Source organism: Poromitra crassiceps, assembly GCF_964638095.1.
Source record: "Poromitra crassiceps genome assembly, chromosome: 17".
Taxonomy (NCBI): Eukaryota; Metazoa; Chordata; class Actinopteri; order Beryciformes; family Melamphaidae; genus Poromitra; species Poromitra crassiceps.
In genome coordinates this window covers 36,884,866-36,902,057 of record NC_139635.1, presented here as the reverse complement: position 1 = coordinate 36,902,057, position 17,192 = coordinate 36,884,866, and the positions used below count along the sequence as shown (strand labels likewise).

Below are 17,192 nucleotides of genomic sequence, written 5' to 3'. Positions count from 1 at the left end.
ATTGTTTGAAACTATTTTCCAAGGGCACTGCCGCTAAGCGCCGCCCATCGCAATCCCACTATGGAGACCTGCGCCGCCAGACTCCTCGGACGGAAGGGAGGGGAGGCTGGCTAGCGAGACTACTAACTAACTACGCCCCCAGAATTCTGGCAGACGTGCCTCTAATCAAGAGTCTCAAGAGTCGGGAATCAGCTGGCGAGCGACGCTTAAGCTGTGTTCACACCGAGATATTTATTTTTCTCCCTGTCGCTCGATTCAACCCTTTGCAATCGCTCCGTCGCTGTGTTTAAATCGCTCGTCAACAGGCACAATTCTCAAGACTAGTTTGGACCGGGGGGAGCTGAAAAATGTAGTCGGGAGGAAGAAGTTCTGAGAACGGTGTACAGTACACTCACCAGCATGGAGAACGGTGTACACTCACCACCAGCATGGAGAACGGTGTACACTCACCACCAGCATGGAGAACAGTGTACACTCACCAGCAGCATGGAGAACAGTGTACACTCACCAGCAGCATGGAGAACAGTGTACACTCACCAGCATGGAGAACGGTGTACACTCACCACCAGCATGGAGAACAGTGTACACTCACCAGCATGGAGAACGGTGTACACTCACCAGCATGGAGAACGGTGTACACTCACCAGCATGGAGAACAGTGTACACTCACCAGCATGGAGAACGGTGTACACTCACCAGCATGGAGAACAGTGTACACTCACCAGCATGGAGAACAGTGTACACTCACCAGCATGGAGAACGGTGTACACTCACCAGCATGGAGAACGGTGTACACTCACCAGCATGGAGAACAGTGTACACTCACCAGCATGGAGAACGGTGTACACTCACCAGCATGGAGAACAGTGTACACTCACCAGCATGGAGAACGGTGTACACTCACCAGCATGGAGAACGGTGTACACTCACCAGCATGGAGAACAGTGTACACTAGGGCTGCACGATATTGGAAAAAACTGACATTGCGATATTCCCCGCCCCTGCGATATATATTGCGATATGAAAAAATACAGATTTTCACCAGATTACCAGAATAGCTCTATTTTAACACATTGAGTGCCAGCGACGCCATATGGCGTCATTAGAAATTTACCGTAGGCTGCCAGCAACGCCAAATGGCGTCAATAACTCGAAATTGTTTTTTTGACGGGGGGGGTGTCGATCTATGCCTCTTACATCGCCTCTTACAATATGACAGCTATTGAATGTGTCTAACCTATTTTACAGAACCCTTAGGTGGCGACAGCGCACTCCAGATGAGAGAAAGTGGAGTAAAACACACAGAAGAAGTCGTTGGGGAAAAGGAAATCGCATCGCATCCGTCCGTATGCAGCTGCTTCATTGAAGCATAACGTTAGCTGTGCCCCTGCAGCAGCCAATCTGCTGTCACAATTGAGCACCTCCGTGTCCGCTGCAACAGCCCATTCGCATGATCAGCCGTGGAGTTGTTATTATTCTCAACTGGAAGAATACACGCGGCTGTAAAAAAGCTGGATGTCGCGGACTTTTCAGTGCTGAGCACACGCAGAGCAAACGCACTCACAGCAGAGCCGAGCAGAGAGACACTCCTCCCACAACGGGGGGGGGGGGGGGAGGTGGGGCACGCAGGACACTACAGCATACAACAGACTGCAGCAGGCTCGATGCACAGAGAGCAAACAAGCTAGAATAGGCTATCTGATGCCCACCAGCAGTAAATCAAGACCAGCATGAAGGTGTAGGGTCTGCGCACGCAGGGGCCAGCGCTGCTGGTTGCAGCTAAAACATATTATTTGGCCAAACAAAATTCCTTTGTTTTCACTCTTTTATTGAAGGAAATTATTTTTGAGGTGTCATTATATCAGAAAATATTAGCTTCAGAGTCAATGATGTGCTTGAAATGTTTAATTTCACAAAAGGCTCATTATCTCAGCTTCAAGAAAAAAATTGCTGTTTTTGGCTAAATCAAGCTATCTTCTCCGGCTCATAACTAAAGAACGGAAAATGGGATCAATAAACTTTTTTTTGCAGGTGATAGAAGAGAGTCTCATCGTTATTTGTGCGTGTTCAGTGTTTACATAGTAATTATTAAAGAAATTATATGACTGTTTTAAAATGCATTGCGGCCTATGTGGCACAGTACAGCACCTTTTGCCCAAGGGCCGTGGCACTCAAAGTGTTAAAGAAAAGAATACTTCTAGAATGATTGGGATGATTTTGTAGAGGAGTCCATCTGATTTTGGAGGGGAAATTAGGTATTTTAATGTTTCTCAACCACTGGGCTGTCGCCTACTGTAGGCCTCAGAGTGTCATCTATCAGGGTGCATACACATTTTGACCAATGGATTTCCCTGACTTAGGCTACATACATGAAAAAGTGAGTGAGTTATGACATTCTACTTTAAAATGTCACTAGCCTACACTTCACTTAGTGTAATGCAGCCTTTAAAACCAGGGAAAGACAATATGCTGTATCACCATATTACCATATCCAACATCTAAGACCATATAGTCTCATATCACAATATTGATATACAATTGATATATTGCCCACCCCTAATATTGAGTGCCAGAATCTACCTCCCAATGATGCTATTTGCAGAAAAACATTAGATTTCATTGATTACAATCAATGGTTTCAACTTCTTTCGTTCTTCTAACGTTTCAATAAATCAACAATGAAACACCCCTGCCACTTTACACACTTGGTCTGACCCCCCGGAAACCCCCTCCAGAAACGACCAAGTGGTACACTCCGCATCTGCGGAGTTCCGGTTTTTGAGCGCAAGGCTGGCAGTACAGAGAGACGAGGATTCACATGCAGCCGACCGGTGACAAACAATTCATTCGTGAAAAGTAATAAATATACATTTAATTGCCCAGATATGTCTCTTCTTTTTTTATTTTCACTGACATGTTTTGTGTAAATAAGTCGCTATGTCTATGATTAACTCTACCGTAACGTTACTGCTATCATGTGATGCAACATCAAAGACTGAGGGGGAGATACAGCCGCAGTGATACACGGACAACTTCTCAGTAATCACTTTAGCCTTCGTGTCATTATACTGTAAGTTGCGGTCTTGCTTTTTGGTGTTTCAAGAGTAAATAGCCTATCTCCACTCCACGGACATGTTGAGTTACAGCAGCCAGCCTGCTGTATGCGAGTGCGCTGCAAACTGTGGACAAGTCCGCCTCCGCAATCACATTGTTTACAGACGGGCTACTGTCAGCAACGCAACATAAGCAACATAAGCAAAAATAATTCAATTTAGGTCTCTGTGCATGTTTGTTGTGTTGAAGCTAAGCACTAAATGAGTGAGTACAGTAGCGGGGCGTCTCTCTCCTTTGAGATAACCTCATTTCACTCAGTAGGCTACCCCTAAAGTGAGAGTTTATCAAGCAACATAACGAGTTAATTTGCTTTTGACATCGCACGTCCTGCGATGTGACTATCGCGCATGCGCACATTGCGATGACGATGTGTAAACGATATATCGTGCAGCCCCAGTGTACACTCACCAGCATGGAGCCAAGTCTCTGTCAGGAGCATCAAATCCAGTTCACGGGAAGTGAAGAAGTCATTCAGTAGGAAGGTTTTGTTTGCTAGTGACCTAGCATTTAGCAAGGCCAAGAGAAGAGTTTGCTCCACGGCTAGCCGGACCATTTTAGTTTCACGCACCGGTGTTTACTGCAGCCACTTCCGGGGTTACGGCAGCCAATCGGCGTTGAGCAGCAAGCGACTGTTGCCAGCGGAATTTCGCTCGAGTTGGGATATTTCATCTCGGGCGATGAGCGAATTTTCGCCCTTTCGCCCTGATTTTTCTCCCGGGCGAATATGACTTTGTATGTAAACTCGATGCCAGTGAAAAACTTTAATAGGTCGGTGTGAACGCACCTTTAGACTGACTGTGGGTGGGAAAGGGCTTCTTGGTGATGTCATCGGAACCGAAGATTAGCCACTTGGCAGACCCAACTGTACATCAAATGTGTTTAGCTTTCATCTCTCTGTTTACGTGCATGTTGGTAAAGAGGCAGATTTGGGGCTATTTTTACCCGACGGGCAGACACACATAAACAGTGAAGACAGAAAAACAGTGAAGAGTGAAGACGTACCGACTGGAGGCTTAGCATCCACCTCTTCATCTTCCATCTTGGGTTCCGTGTCTTCTTCTTCACTGGTGCCAGGGTCTGGCTTGATGCTCTTCTTCTTCAGAGTGGTGGAGTCCACTTCTGTTTCCTGCTTGGCATCGTGGGCAAGAGAGCATAGCCTAGGACACACACACGCACACACACACACACACACACACACACACACACACACACACACACACACACACACACACAATTTGTTCAACTCTCTTGTATAGCAGGCCTCTGATAGCCAAGAGTTTGTTAGATTAGACAAGTACTGACTGGTCCTGAATGAATCTGGTTTGATTCAGCCTTAGTACATCACGTTCAATCTGACTGAGCATCACTGGCAACGGCTGTGTTACTATCAATATTAGTAGCAGCATATCTAACATTATGTTTTATCAATTGGTTTTTTTTTTTTTTTTTTGTCATTTACTTTTTATTGTTATTTTTCTCAATGACAAACAAAACAATACTGTACAGACAACAGCACAAAACATAAATAAACTAAACGAACAAAAACGAACAAAAAGACAGGGGAGGATGTTTAACCATTCAATCTTGTACTCATCTACATTCACATAATCATTCATTCATTCGCACCCACATACAATTTTCAATTATAAGCATTTACGGTACCCATTTACACACACCACCTTGTTTCTTCTCAGCTATACAAAGTCAGGTCTTATATCCGATACATAGGCAAGCCACTTCGACCATTTGTTTTCAAAGGAATCAACTTGAGCTCTTAGTCTAAATGTTACTCTCTCCATTACATATATCGAGTGGATTAGATCTATCCATTCATTCACAGTTGGTACCTCTTGCTTTAGCCATTTTCTAGTCACAGCCTTTTTGCTAGCCACTAACATCACTCTCAACATATATTCATCTCGTTTCACACAATGCAACTCTTCTATATCTCCCAAGTACAGTATTTTAAAATCAAAAAGAATTTCCATCCTAAAAACCGCCTCCAGGACCTCATGTACTTTCTTCCAAAATGGAACCACAGAGGGACAACTCCAAAAGATATGGAAATGGTTTGCCATTGTATTTCCACATGACCTCCAACATTCAGATTGGTGAGAGAATTTAGATTTTTGCGCTGGAGTACAGAAGTATCTAATCACATTTTTCCAACTAAATTCCCTCCAGGATGGTGAACTCGTCATTTTCCATTGCTGACCACATATTCTGGTCCAATCTTCTGGAGATATCGTGGAGTTTCCCTCTGCTTCCCATCTTTCCTTAATATTCATAGTATGGTCACCTTTTAGACTTTGAAGAGCCATATACAACCTAGATACCATCTTCCTGTAACTACCATCATCGTATGCATTCTGGAAGATACCAAGGATTTCCATTCCCATTGCTCGATCATTTTTCGGGAATGTCTTATCTATAAAGTTCCTGATTTGTATATATCTAAAGTGATCCTGATCCTGCAAGTTAAATTTTACTTTGAGGTCCTGGAAGCTATACACTCTACCTTGGTTCAAGAGAGTACAATGTGCTGTAAGGCCACTAGGAGCCCAATTTCTAAACGTTGAGTCATATCTACTGGGAATAAAATTCGAATCGTATGCAAACCACTTGAATATTGTCGCCCTATCTTTCAAATGATGTTTTCTAATTATTTCCTTCCATGTTTTAAGAGAGCTAATTACCAAAGGATTATTGGGATCCGACAGGAAATCAGTCGATGAGGGGTCCCCTATCAACGTATTAACTGGAATTCTCTCACTCATTGAGCCTTCAATCTCTTTCCACCGGGAGTTATAACTTGGAGTACACCAGCCCACTAGTGGCCGGATCTGGGCCGCTGATGACTTATCCCAGCACATTTGGTATTTGGATCGAAGACTATGAGGAGGATTATAATTTATATTCAGGATCTGAGTTTTTCGTTCATTGACTTTATAGCCTGAGTATGACCCATATTCTTTAAGCACCGCCATCAAGGCTGGGAGAGAGTCTGTTGGGCTTGAGAGGTACACGAGAATATCGTCTGCAAATAATGCTAGCTTTTGTTCCCCGGCAGCCATTTCTATTCCCCTAATCGAGTTATTCTGTCTAATCCATTGTGCCAATGGTTCGACAAAAATTGCGAATAACAAAGGACTGACCGGACAGCCCTGTCTCGTAGACCTCTCAAGCAAAAAAGAGTCAGTTAGCTCACCATTGATCTTTAATCTGGCTGATGGCTTGTCATACAAGGCTTCTAATGTCTTAATAATGACCTGATCAAAACCGAACCTTTCCATAACTTTAAATAAGAATTTCCACCTAACCGAGTCAAAAGCTTTTTCAGCGTCTAAACTTATAAGCATAGCTTGTATTTTATTTAGATCTATATGTCTAATAACCTGCAGGGACCTCCTGATACTATCGTGAGTCTGACGTGACAGAATAAACCCAGTTTGATCTAAGTTGATTATTTCTGGTAGAATTTTTTCCAGCCTCTTGGCAATAATTGACGTAAACAGTTTATAATCAAGGTTCAGTACACTAATTGGCCTATAATTCGCACATTCCGATTTGTCTTTCCCTCCTTTAGGTATAACCGAGATAATTGCCTCCTTCCATGAATCCGGAGTTTCCCCTTCTTTCAGGACCCAATTAAATGTTTTCAACAGAATAGGTGTCAGGGCCCCCTTCAGGCCCTTGTACCACTCTGTAGTGAATCCGTCAGTGCCAGGGGACTTGCCTGCCTTCAATCTAGCTATAGCTGAATATATTTCTTCTTGTGATATCTGTTGGATCAGTGACTCATTTTGGGCTTCTGTAAGGGTTGGCAAATTTAGAGATTCGAGCATAGACTCCATTTTCTGATCATTATCAACCTGGGGTTGTGTATATAGCTTCTCATAATATTCTTTAAAACAGTTTTTAATTTCCCTCATCTGATAATGAAGAACATTAGTTCTTGGATCCTTTATCTTGTATATCATGCTATCTGCCTGTTGTTTTCTAAGTTTGTAGGCCAACAGTTTTGAATATTTGCTACCACCTTCATAGTATTTCTGTTTAGTGTATAACATCTTTTTTTGAATTTCCTGTGTACATATTTCTTCAATTTTATTTTTTATCTTTTTTATCTCTATTTTAATCTTAGGGTCAATTGTTGTCTTATGCTCAAATTCCAATACTTTCAATTCCCCCTGCAGAGTGTTAAGTTTTTCGGCTCTCGCCTTCTTAATAAATGATGTTACTGCAATCACCTTTCCCCTCATTACCGCCTTACAGGCGTCCCAAAGCACTGGCGGACTCACCTCTCCATTGTCATTAAATTCTATGTAGTCTGATATCTCCTTCGTAAACCTTTCAATATTCTGTTCATTCAATATGTTGGAGTTAAATCTCCAGTATGTAAACTTCCTCTCAGAAGCTGCTGTTAGGGACAAATACACTGGGCAGTGATCCGAGAGATCCATCGTTCCAATATGGCAATCTTGCACCTTACTGCTATCTGACCCAAACATTAGGAAATAATCGATTCTCGAATATGTTGAGTGAGGAGATGAAAAAAAGGTATAATCCTTAACTGATGCGTTACGTTGCCTCCAAACGTCGATCAGCCCCAGCTCAGATATTATTGAGTTTATTTTCCTTGTAGTTTTTTTGGATTGGCCTGATCTCAGTCCTGATGAATCAATATGAGGATTCAGAGTAATATTGAAGTCACCTCCACACAAAAAAGTTCCCTGTGCTTCTGCCGCAATCTTATCCAATATTTGTACATAGAAATCTGACTCTGAGCCAGGTGGAACGTACACATTATAGATAGTAAACAAATGACCCTCAATTTTACCCTTTATCAATATGAATCTTCCTTCTTTGTCCTTTATAGTTGTTATGTGTTCATACATTATTCTACCCGAAATCAATATTGCTACCCCTCTTGTGTGCCTATTCCCATTTGAAGCGTGGAACACATACTTAAATCCTTGTCTTCTGAGCTTTTCATATTCTACCCCTGACATGTGTGTCTCCTGAATCAGGGCGATATCAATATTCTCTCTCTTCAGTTTTGCCAAGGTTCTTTTTTGTTTAACTGGGTTACGAAGCCCATTTACATTTAGCGAAATCACATAAACCATGTGGTGCGTACATTCATCGTTTTGGAATTGGGTGCGTTGCTATGTATGAGAATGTCCTTCCTACTTGTAGGAATCGTATATGAAAAACAAAACCAGATCTCCCCTTTGAGTAACAAAAAACAATAAGAAATAACAGAAACTTCCCTGAGCAGGGGGACTATGGTCCCTCTATAGTCCCTGTTGGTGGGTGGAGGGAAAAACCCCCCCAAATGGTGGGGGCCCCCCCTAGTGGAGGAATGCTTGTACATTCCATGACCTCTAGATAAGTCCAACATAGATGAAACATGCTTGTCTGGTCAATCGGTAATCCAAAATAATAGTTTCCTAAATTATTATACTTATTTATAGTCAGTAGGTAACTAAAGCAGATCTTCCTTTAATTAAAATAAAATGTAAAATAAAATAGAATAGGAAATGTCCTCTAATTTACTTCCCTCGTTTACGTACAGTTCTTTTGTGTTCTTCCCATTCTCCTTTTACTCCTGCGACTCTGCCCTCCTGAACGGCTGTAACTTTTCCTTCACTCTCGTCTCCATTCGGCCCCCTCTGATCCTCTCTTCCCTCCGTTGCCATGGAAACGCCTTCTGTATACGATCCTCCATGGAAGAGCTCGTGTCCCCTCTCGGAGCGACCAGGTGGAATCCCCTCTCATTCATCTCACGTGTGGCATCCTGCGCGTCCTCGTAGGTCTTCGGCCCGGTGCTCCAGTGGATTCGGATCCTCGTGAACGGTGTTTGGAATCGGATCCCTCTTTCCTTGAGAGCTTTTTTGATTCCCCCGTAGGCACGGCGCTTCTCCATCACTTCGTAGGCGTAGTCGTGGTCAAAGTAAATCTGTTTATTGTTGATTTGGATTTTCTTCTTCCAAGCCAGCTTCAGGATTGATTCCTTAACTTCAAACTGCAGGAAGTTTACAACGATGGATCTAGGATTGACATCGGGTCCTGGTTTTCTCGCCAGCGCTCGGTGTGCGCGTTGGATTTGAAGAGACATACCTTCGGGTAATGTGAGCTCCGTACTCAGCAAGTTCTCCACGAAAGTAATCACCGAGTCACCCTCGGCCTCTTCCCGTATCCCGTATATCCGGATATTATTTCGTCTCGACCTACTTTCCAGGTCCGTCACCTTTTCCCGTAGCCTGCGTTGTTCTTTGAGCAGCGATATCATAGCTTCTTTGGTTACTGACCCGCTCTCTTCCATCACCGCAATCCGCTCCTCCGCCGCGGAAATAGCCTGGCCCTGGGTGTTGAGTATTTCCCCGACCTCCGTTAGCTTCTGATAGAGTTCGACTTTCAGCGTTGTTATCTCCTCTTTCAGGTCTTTCTTTATTTCCCCCTTAAGTTCGGAGAAGGCCGAGTACATATCTTTCTTGAATTCTCGGAGTTCTTTGGAGATAGACAGCATTTCGTTGAGCAGCTCACCTCCGGTGCTAAGAGGGCCTTCTCCCTGTTTTTCGGCTAGCACGCCCACGCCATTCTCAGAAGTGGCCATTTCGCTATTTTTCGACGTACAAGCTTCAGTTACCTTGTTTTTGGGTTTCTTTTCTTTTCTATTCCTTCCCCTTCCACTCATTTCTTACTCGAAGTAGTTTGTTTATTGAATTTTTCAAGTTTGGGGGTGAATTTGATACCGATTGAGACAGAGCACTTAACTATGCGACCGCCTCAGGCATGGCTCCACCGGAAGTTCCTATCAATTGGTTTTTAACTCCGAAAACAAAACAGCAAAGTTGACGGATAGCTCAGCAATTCCATGTTATACATTCAATACATTCCTAGATGAATACATCCCTCGAATGATCCAAAGGTACCCAGCTTTATGGTCTGGGGCCCCAGACCATAAAGTGACCAGAGCTCCCCCAGTGTGCCAGAGCCCTGTCTGACCACACAGTGACCTGATGTGAGTGAGCAGGAGAACAAAGGAATATCTCCCGCTCTGTGAAACACTCTCCAAACACAGCAAGGAACACACTTCACTCAGCTCTCTGTACAGTAGTCAGTGGGAAATGCTTCAAGTGCAACCATTACATGTGTTTGATGGTGTTGTCCAATATGAAGTAGTAACTAGTCTCTATTATACTGGTGTGTATTTGTGTTTCTACAGTTTACAGGGTTCCTACACACTTAGATAAAACTGTGTCCAGACCTTGATTTGTTTTAAAGATTTTGTCCTGTGTTCTTGCCCCTGCTAACTAGGGCTGGGTTCAAATAAAATTGATATATCGATATCGAATCGATATTCATTTGAAAGAACTGATATTGATTCATAAATCCCATTATCGATCTTTTAATATAATGCCTTTTCCCAAAGATGCTTGAAGCTTTAACCCCGTTGGACTCACGTGGTTTGGTTCTTAACGCAACGAGATCTTGTAAAGATCTGTAAACATTAATATTTTAATAATGCACCAGGTTAGAGGGTTTCTTGTACAATTTACAGGGGACCTTGTGTATTGGAATCGTATTTAATTGGGGGTGTGATTTTGGTACATTAGGTATTTGATAATGCATGCTGACAGTAGCTGCGTAATAAGAGCATCGCTCTATCTGAACACTATTCTTCACATGAACACAAACTGTGGACTCAAAGGGGCTCTACAACAACATAAAAGCTAGAATTATGTGTGTATCGGACCTGAACCACAACATTTTCCAAACTTTGCTAGACATTTCTTCAAATTCCCAAACTATTCAAAATGACATTATCTGCGTGAACCCTGTGTTTATTAGTGTGAAAGTTGTGTGTCATTTGTGCCATTTTTGTGTATTCTATAAAGATCCATGTACATTCTGCTATTTTTTCCAGGGTAAAGTGCCAGAATTACCTCATTATTATTATTACTAGTTAGTGATGTAAATGTGCCACATGTTATAACAATAACTATATATATATATATATGGTGAATGCAGTTGACGGTGTGCTCACTCAAAACTAACTGAAAACTGCTGCCGCCCAAAAACACACATAAAAGCTCAAAGCTTAAAGCAAACCAAAGACTCTTGTCGAGACTTCTTGTTCTGCACAGCGTCATCGATCTGATCTCACTCACTTGATCCAGCCGGTGTAGATATCATGCAGGTTGGAGCGCTCTTCTGGTGTCTCCACCTACACACACACACACACACACACACACACACACACACACACACACACACACACACACACACACACACACACACACACACACACACACACACACACACACACACACACACACACACACACACACACACAGTAAAGCTACTAAATATGGAAGTCGGCAAGAAATATCAAATTTCCTATGGTTCAAGAATGCTACCACTTTACTGGCATACGGTCCAGAACATGAATTCATCCAACCAAGGAAACTGAAAACAATGAGAACATGTGACTTTGCATTTAAAGTTCTTCTGGGAGAAGATGATCATTTCCAGGGTGCACAACTTTAGAAGAGCATGTGCCTCGCTGGAGGAAATCTCCCCCTTGGAGAGAGAGAGAGAGAGAGGTTTGGATTTGCAGAGCATTTGCTGGAGGACATTGAAACGTCTTCAGGCCATTTTAAAGACCATTCGTGTCCCTTGAGGAATTCCTGCAGCGCATTCCAGGGTGCTATTTTTAGGTCTCAGCCTAAAACCTGGCAAAATACCTTCACCATGCTGAACAAGCACATGCTTCTCCACGGCTGAAACCCCACGGCTAAGTAAGTAAGCAGTAAGTAGGACGAACTTGTATAGAGGCTTCATAGGAAATAACACCTTTTATAGTGGAAAAGTAAGAGTGAGCATGACAACATGATGAGCAATTTAGAAGTTTTTATTGAGTTTTGATGAAGATACAGTAATAATGTGGAGGGCATGATGTCAAATAGACAGAGAGTTTGGTTATTAAATAAAGAAACTGGCATGGTCATGGACCTAAGGGGGAGGGAGGTTTGTTCATCCACTTTTTGATACATGTTGATCTCCAGCACCTTAGCAAAGATAGTAGAGTGTCTAGCTGAGTGATGTCTACATCCAAGAAGTTGCTAATACTACTCGTGTTATACTGTAATTTAGTAGTTTTTCAAAGTCAGTCATTTTACTTTTACTTGTTGTTGTTGTAGTAGCCTATTTCACTACATTTTAAATCACATGCATTAGAGGACAGATTCGGAGGCTGTAGCCTACATACAGTATGCATCAGAAACTCTGCCACATAAAAGACAAATTGCATTGCACTTTGCACTTTGCAGTGAACAGTCAGTTAACAAAGAACAGAATAGTAATTTGAAATTAGTTTGTGCACTTTGTGTATTTTTTATTAAAATAATCTAGTTTGAACTCGGTCATCACATGTAACAACACCTTTCTAACTTTCTAAGTAGGCCTACATTTTAACTGAGCTACATGTACTTGTAGATTTGTCCCCCCCACCAGTAACCTTAGCTACTTTTACTTCTAACATTACTTAATTAGAATATCAGCAAAGCAAACAGTAGCCTACTATACTTGAATAGGACATTATATAATGTAGGTCATATTATACTCTTTCCACTACATCCATACACAGATCAAATAAATACATAATCTCTGGAGGATTCCTCTGTACTCTGTGATGACATTGTGAGAGTGTAATATGTTTTTGCATGGTGTTTCAGTGTACTGGTGTGTTTTCAGGCCTGCAGCTCTACTGTTTACGACCATGCAGCCTCTGTAACACAATGTTCTTTCCCCCCTGCACGCTGGTACAGCGAGACATGTGCTTTACACACACTTCCCCAAACACACTGAATAACACTGCCATTCACCCAGGAGCAAAACACGCCTCTCACACACCATAAATGCAGCTTTATATTTAATTAATGCCTTTATATAACGAGGCAGCACGCATGCCCCTGCAAGAGATAACAATAAACTCACGTTTAAACCATGTTTTACTGTTTCTACTCTGGAGTAGACGATGTGGTGTGTTGACTGTTGTCAGGGCGGTTAAGAAATGTTGACAGAGAGTTTAACTCTCTTTGTCTTCTTACCTGAGTAACGTGTTTTTTCAACGCGTTGGCAGCTTTCTGGTAGCCGCTCACCTTCAGATGCTGGTAGATTAGAAATAGCAGCGCGTCGTCTTCTGCAGAGGCCATGCTGCCTACACACAGAGAGAGACTCACAGCACGGGGAGGAACACACTGGACTAAATGTGATTATTATTGACCACAGTGACCAGTTATTACAGCTCAGTTCATCCTCGCTATGCCACTTGCACTCACCACGAGCACAGGCACAGCGCGAGGCGAGCGCTGACTGGCTGACTGCTACGCCCCCCTCGAAATGCAACATGGGAAGTGGAGTTTTTTTTTTTTTTTTTGACGAGCGACTACAAAAGCATCTTCTGTCGCGTGAAAAAAATCTGTTAAGCGGAAATTTGAAAAAATAATCGAATCCCTTGTGAACAACTGCAGTTGTAACTGCATTGTTGTAACTTTTAGAAGGGGCTATATCAAATAATGTTATGTAATATGTATGTAATATACTATAGGAATATTGTAGGAATATTATTAGCGATAGGCCTGCCATAGGAGGAGAAGATATTTGAGGAATATTGGGTGTAAAACTATTAATACAGTACTCCAAGGGTTCCCATGTGAGATAGATGTGAGATAAGAAAAAATTGTCCCAATAATAATAATAATAATAATAATGATGATAATAATAATAATAATAATCTATTGTAACTGTTGGAGATTTAAAACAAGTTAAACAAGAAAATGTTCAAATTACCTAATATTGGCCCACGCCTATACTATTGAGCACCGATACACAATATATGTCAGGAAAATTATAGAATTTCTTATTGGTGGGTCTTCATAAATCACAGTTGTTATGTGAATTCTTCTTAGTTCCAATAACACATAGATAACACAGCAGTTATATATTTCCAGTGCAGGACATTAATTCAGTCAATAAGCAGTTATAATATGAACTTGAATCTTTATTTATCTTTATTTTATTGGCAAATATAGAGCAGGATAATAAGGCATTACCATGGACTGTATGGCATTACCCACTAGACACAATTATTCCATAATCCTATAGTGTCATGGTGAACACTGGGGAGTTTACAGATGGTATTTTTATATCCTATAAGGATTTAAAATGTCTGTGGAAACCGAGTGAGCCTATGCGCCTCCCATCGTACCTCTATAATATTCCTCTAATAACCTATAATAATTTACAGTGCGTGTCTATGGTCAATAGTGAGTTATAGTGACCTTGTACTGTATGATATTTTATATATCATGATTACACTATAATATTTCTATAGGGATTTATAGTTTCCCCGTGATAATTGTATCAGTATATATAATTTATGGTATGAATACAATAGATATTTTTCATAAGGGAACCATAGCCTAATGCCTGGCGAAATAATTCCATCTTTTGCCCTAGGGCTATAGGCTCTCCATAAATCATGCCTCAATAAATCACTTGTCTCCCACTGTTTCACTGTCTTGGTTGGTTGGAAACTTGGAGCGGGACGCGCCTCCGGGCCGGGCCGGCTCTCCACAGGGGATTTGGGCTATTGAAGCAGAGAAGATATGTGAGACAAATGTGAAGAAGACCTTTTGACTTCAGCAGGAACTGGAGGGAGTTATAACACTAATGCGCCTTGGCAGGAACGGGTTTTCATTCATTCCAGTGTGCTTTTATATTTTCTGCCTAATTTGAGTGCAGCTATTTTAAATAGGTCTAACCACTGTCTGTCTGTCTGTCTGTCTGTCTGTCTGTCTGTCTGTCTGTCTGTCTGTCTGTCTGTCCATCCATCCATACATACTAGCCAGAATAAGAGACAAAAATATCTTCTTGTCATTGCTTTCAAAATAAAAGCCTTAAAAGGCAAAAGCAACAATTCTGAAAATAAAACTGATTTAATCAGGTATATCTATGACAATATAGGCTATAGCTGCCAGAAATATAGCCTACACAGAGGACCTATAACCAATGTGTGTAAAATCAGCAGGGAATATCAGGTATCCTCACCTAATCTATAGCTGATGATATACCGCTGGTGTGCTATAGTGCCACTAGCTGCCACTGAAGTCCCACTAGCTTCCACTGAAGTTCCACTAACTGCCACTGAAGTTCCACTACCTTCCACTGAAGTGTCACTAGCTTCCACTGATGTCACTGTGGCACTAGCTTCCACTCGAGTGCCACTAGCTTCCACTGAAGTTCCACTACCTTCCACTGAAGTGACACTAGCTGTCACTGACGTGCCACTAGCTGCCACTGATGTGTCACTAGCTTCCACTGAAGTGTCACTAGCTTCCGCTGACGTGCCACTGAAGTGCCACTAGGTCCCACTGAAGTTCCACTAGCTTCCACTGAAGTGTCACTAGCTGCCACTGAAGTTCCACTAGGTCCCACTGACATAGCTGCCACTGATGTTCCACTAGCTTCCACTGAAGTTCCACTACCTGCCACTGAAGTTCCACTATCTGCCACTGAAGTGTCACTAGCTTCCACTGAATTTCCACTAGCTTCCACTGAAGTTCCACTAACTGCCACTGAAGTCCCACTAACTGCCACTGAAGTTCCACTACCTGCCACTGAAGTTCCACTATCTGCCACTGAAGTGTCACTAGCTTCCACTGAATTTCCACTAGCTTCCACTGAAGTTCCACTAACTGCCACTGAAGTCCCACTAGGTTCACTGAAGTTCCACTAGCTCCCACTGACGTGTCGCTGAAGTTCCACTAGCTGCTACTGAAGTGTCACTAGCTGCTACTGAAGTGCCACTAGCTGCCACTGATGTGCCACTAGCTGCCACTGATGTTCCACAAGCTTCCACTGAAGTTCCACTAGCTGTCACTGAAGTATGACTATATAGCTGCCACTGATGTGCCATTCATGCTACTGAAGTTTCTCACTAAATGCAACTAACATGCCACTAGCTTTAGCGCCACTGACGTGACTGCCACTAGCTGCCACTGACGTCCCACTAGGTCGCACTGACATGCCACTATCTGCCACTGATGTGCTACTGAAGTTCCACTAACTGCAACTGAAGTTCCACTAGCTGCAACTGATGTACCACGAACTGACTGAAGTTCCACTAGCTACCACCGATGTGCTAGCTACTGAAGTGCCACTAGCTGCCACTGATGTGCCACTGACTGAAGTTCCACTAGCTAGCACTGAAGTTAAACTAGCTTCCACTGATGTGGCACTAGCTGCAAATGAAGACGTGCGTCCTGACCTTTGAACCGTGAAATCCTTCGTTCAGTCCTACAAAAGAAATGGGGCATTATTTTATGACAAACCAACCTGTTTCCGGTTTTATCCTGTTACCTCTGGCTAACTTGACGCAGCTTTGCAATCATTGCGTAAAGACAGAAATTCCTGGTTTGCGCTGGAGAACGACTGCCAGCTGGCTGCTGCTCCTGCTCATGATGAATGAACACTGAACAGTAACTCAGACAGTCTGAGTCAGACTGTACTCCAACGGTTATTGGATGACGACGGAGCAAGGAGTTTGTAAAAATTCCAAGACAATGCAAGGGCATATGAAAATAACGTATAGCCGCTAAACAAATTGTGTTATGGGGCTGGGGGCTTTATGTAAAGTATTGTTTTGCTGCGTCAAGATTCCCAGAGATAAGCACACAGCGGAAGTTAAGCGTTTTAGCCTTCAAAATAAAAGTAAAACTGTGAATGGGGTAGGCGGGACAATTGTAGTCTCGGCTCCCAGACGTTTGGTGAGCGGCGCCAACAGCGCCACCTACATAGAGACTGTAGTTCACAACACAACTTCTGTGCTAACTGCTATAATAATACTAAAAAGTCAACAGAGCTTTTATTTTGAAATGTACGACCGGTAGTTTCCTTGTGTTATTGTGTCCAGCTTGTCTGTAATCATATTTGTCGGGGAGTGTGTGGAGTGGACACACACACGCACAGGCTGGAGCTGGAGAAGGAAGGGTTTGTGGAAACTTGAG

The 17,192-nt window shown here is 42.6% G+C and overlaps 1 protein-coding gene across 2 annotated transcripts in view; it reads right to left on the bottom strand.

Moving 5' to 3' along the window:
• Nucleotides 1-13,438, bottom strand: part of LOC310791910 (uncharacterized protein) — a 36,482-nt gene extending 23,044 nt beyond the window's left edge. For both annotated transcript variants that reach the window (XM_083653590.1, XM_083653591.1), the window contains exons 1-3: nucleotides 13,233-13,438; nucleotides 11,292-11,347; nucleotides 4,117-4,271 (exon numbers count right to left, since the gene is read on the bottom strand). In XM_083653590.1, coding sequence (XP_083509716.1) covers nucleotides 4,117-4,271; nucleotides 11,292-11,347; nucleotides 13,233-13,337 — 316 coding nt within the window. In that variant the 5' untranslated portion in view covers nucleotides 13,338-13,438. The remainder of the gene's footprint in view (nucleotides 1-4,116; nucleotides 4,272-11,291; nucleotides 11,348-13,232) is intronic.
• Nucleotides 13,439-17,192: the final 3,754 nt, after the last annotated feature.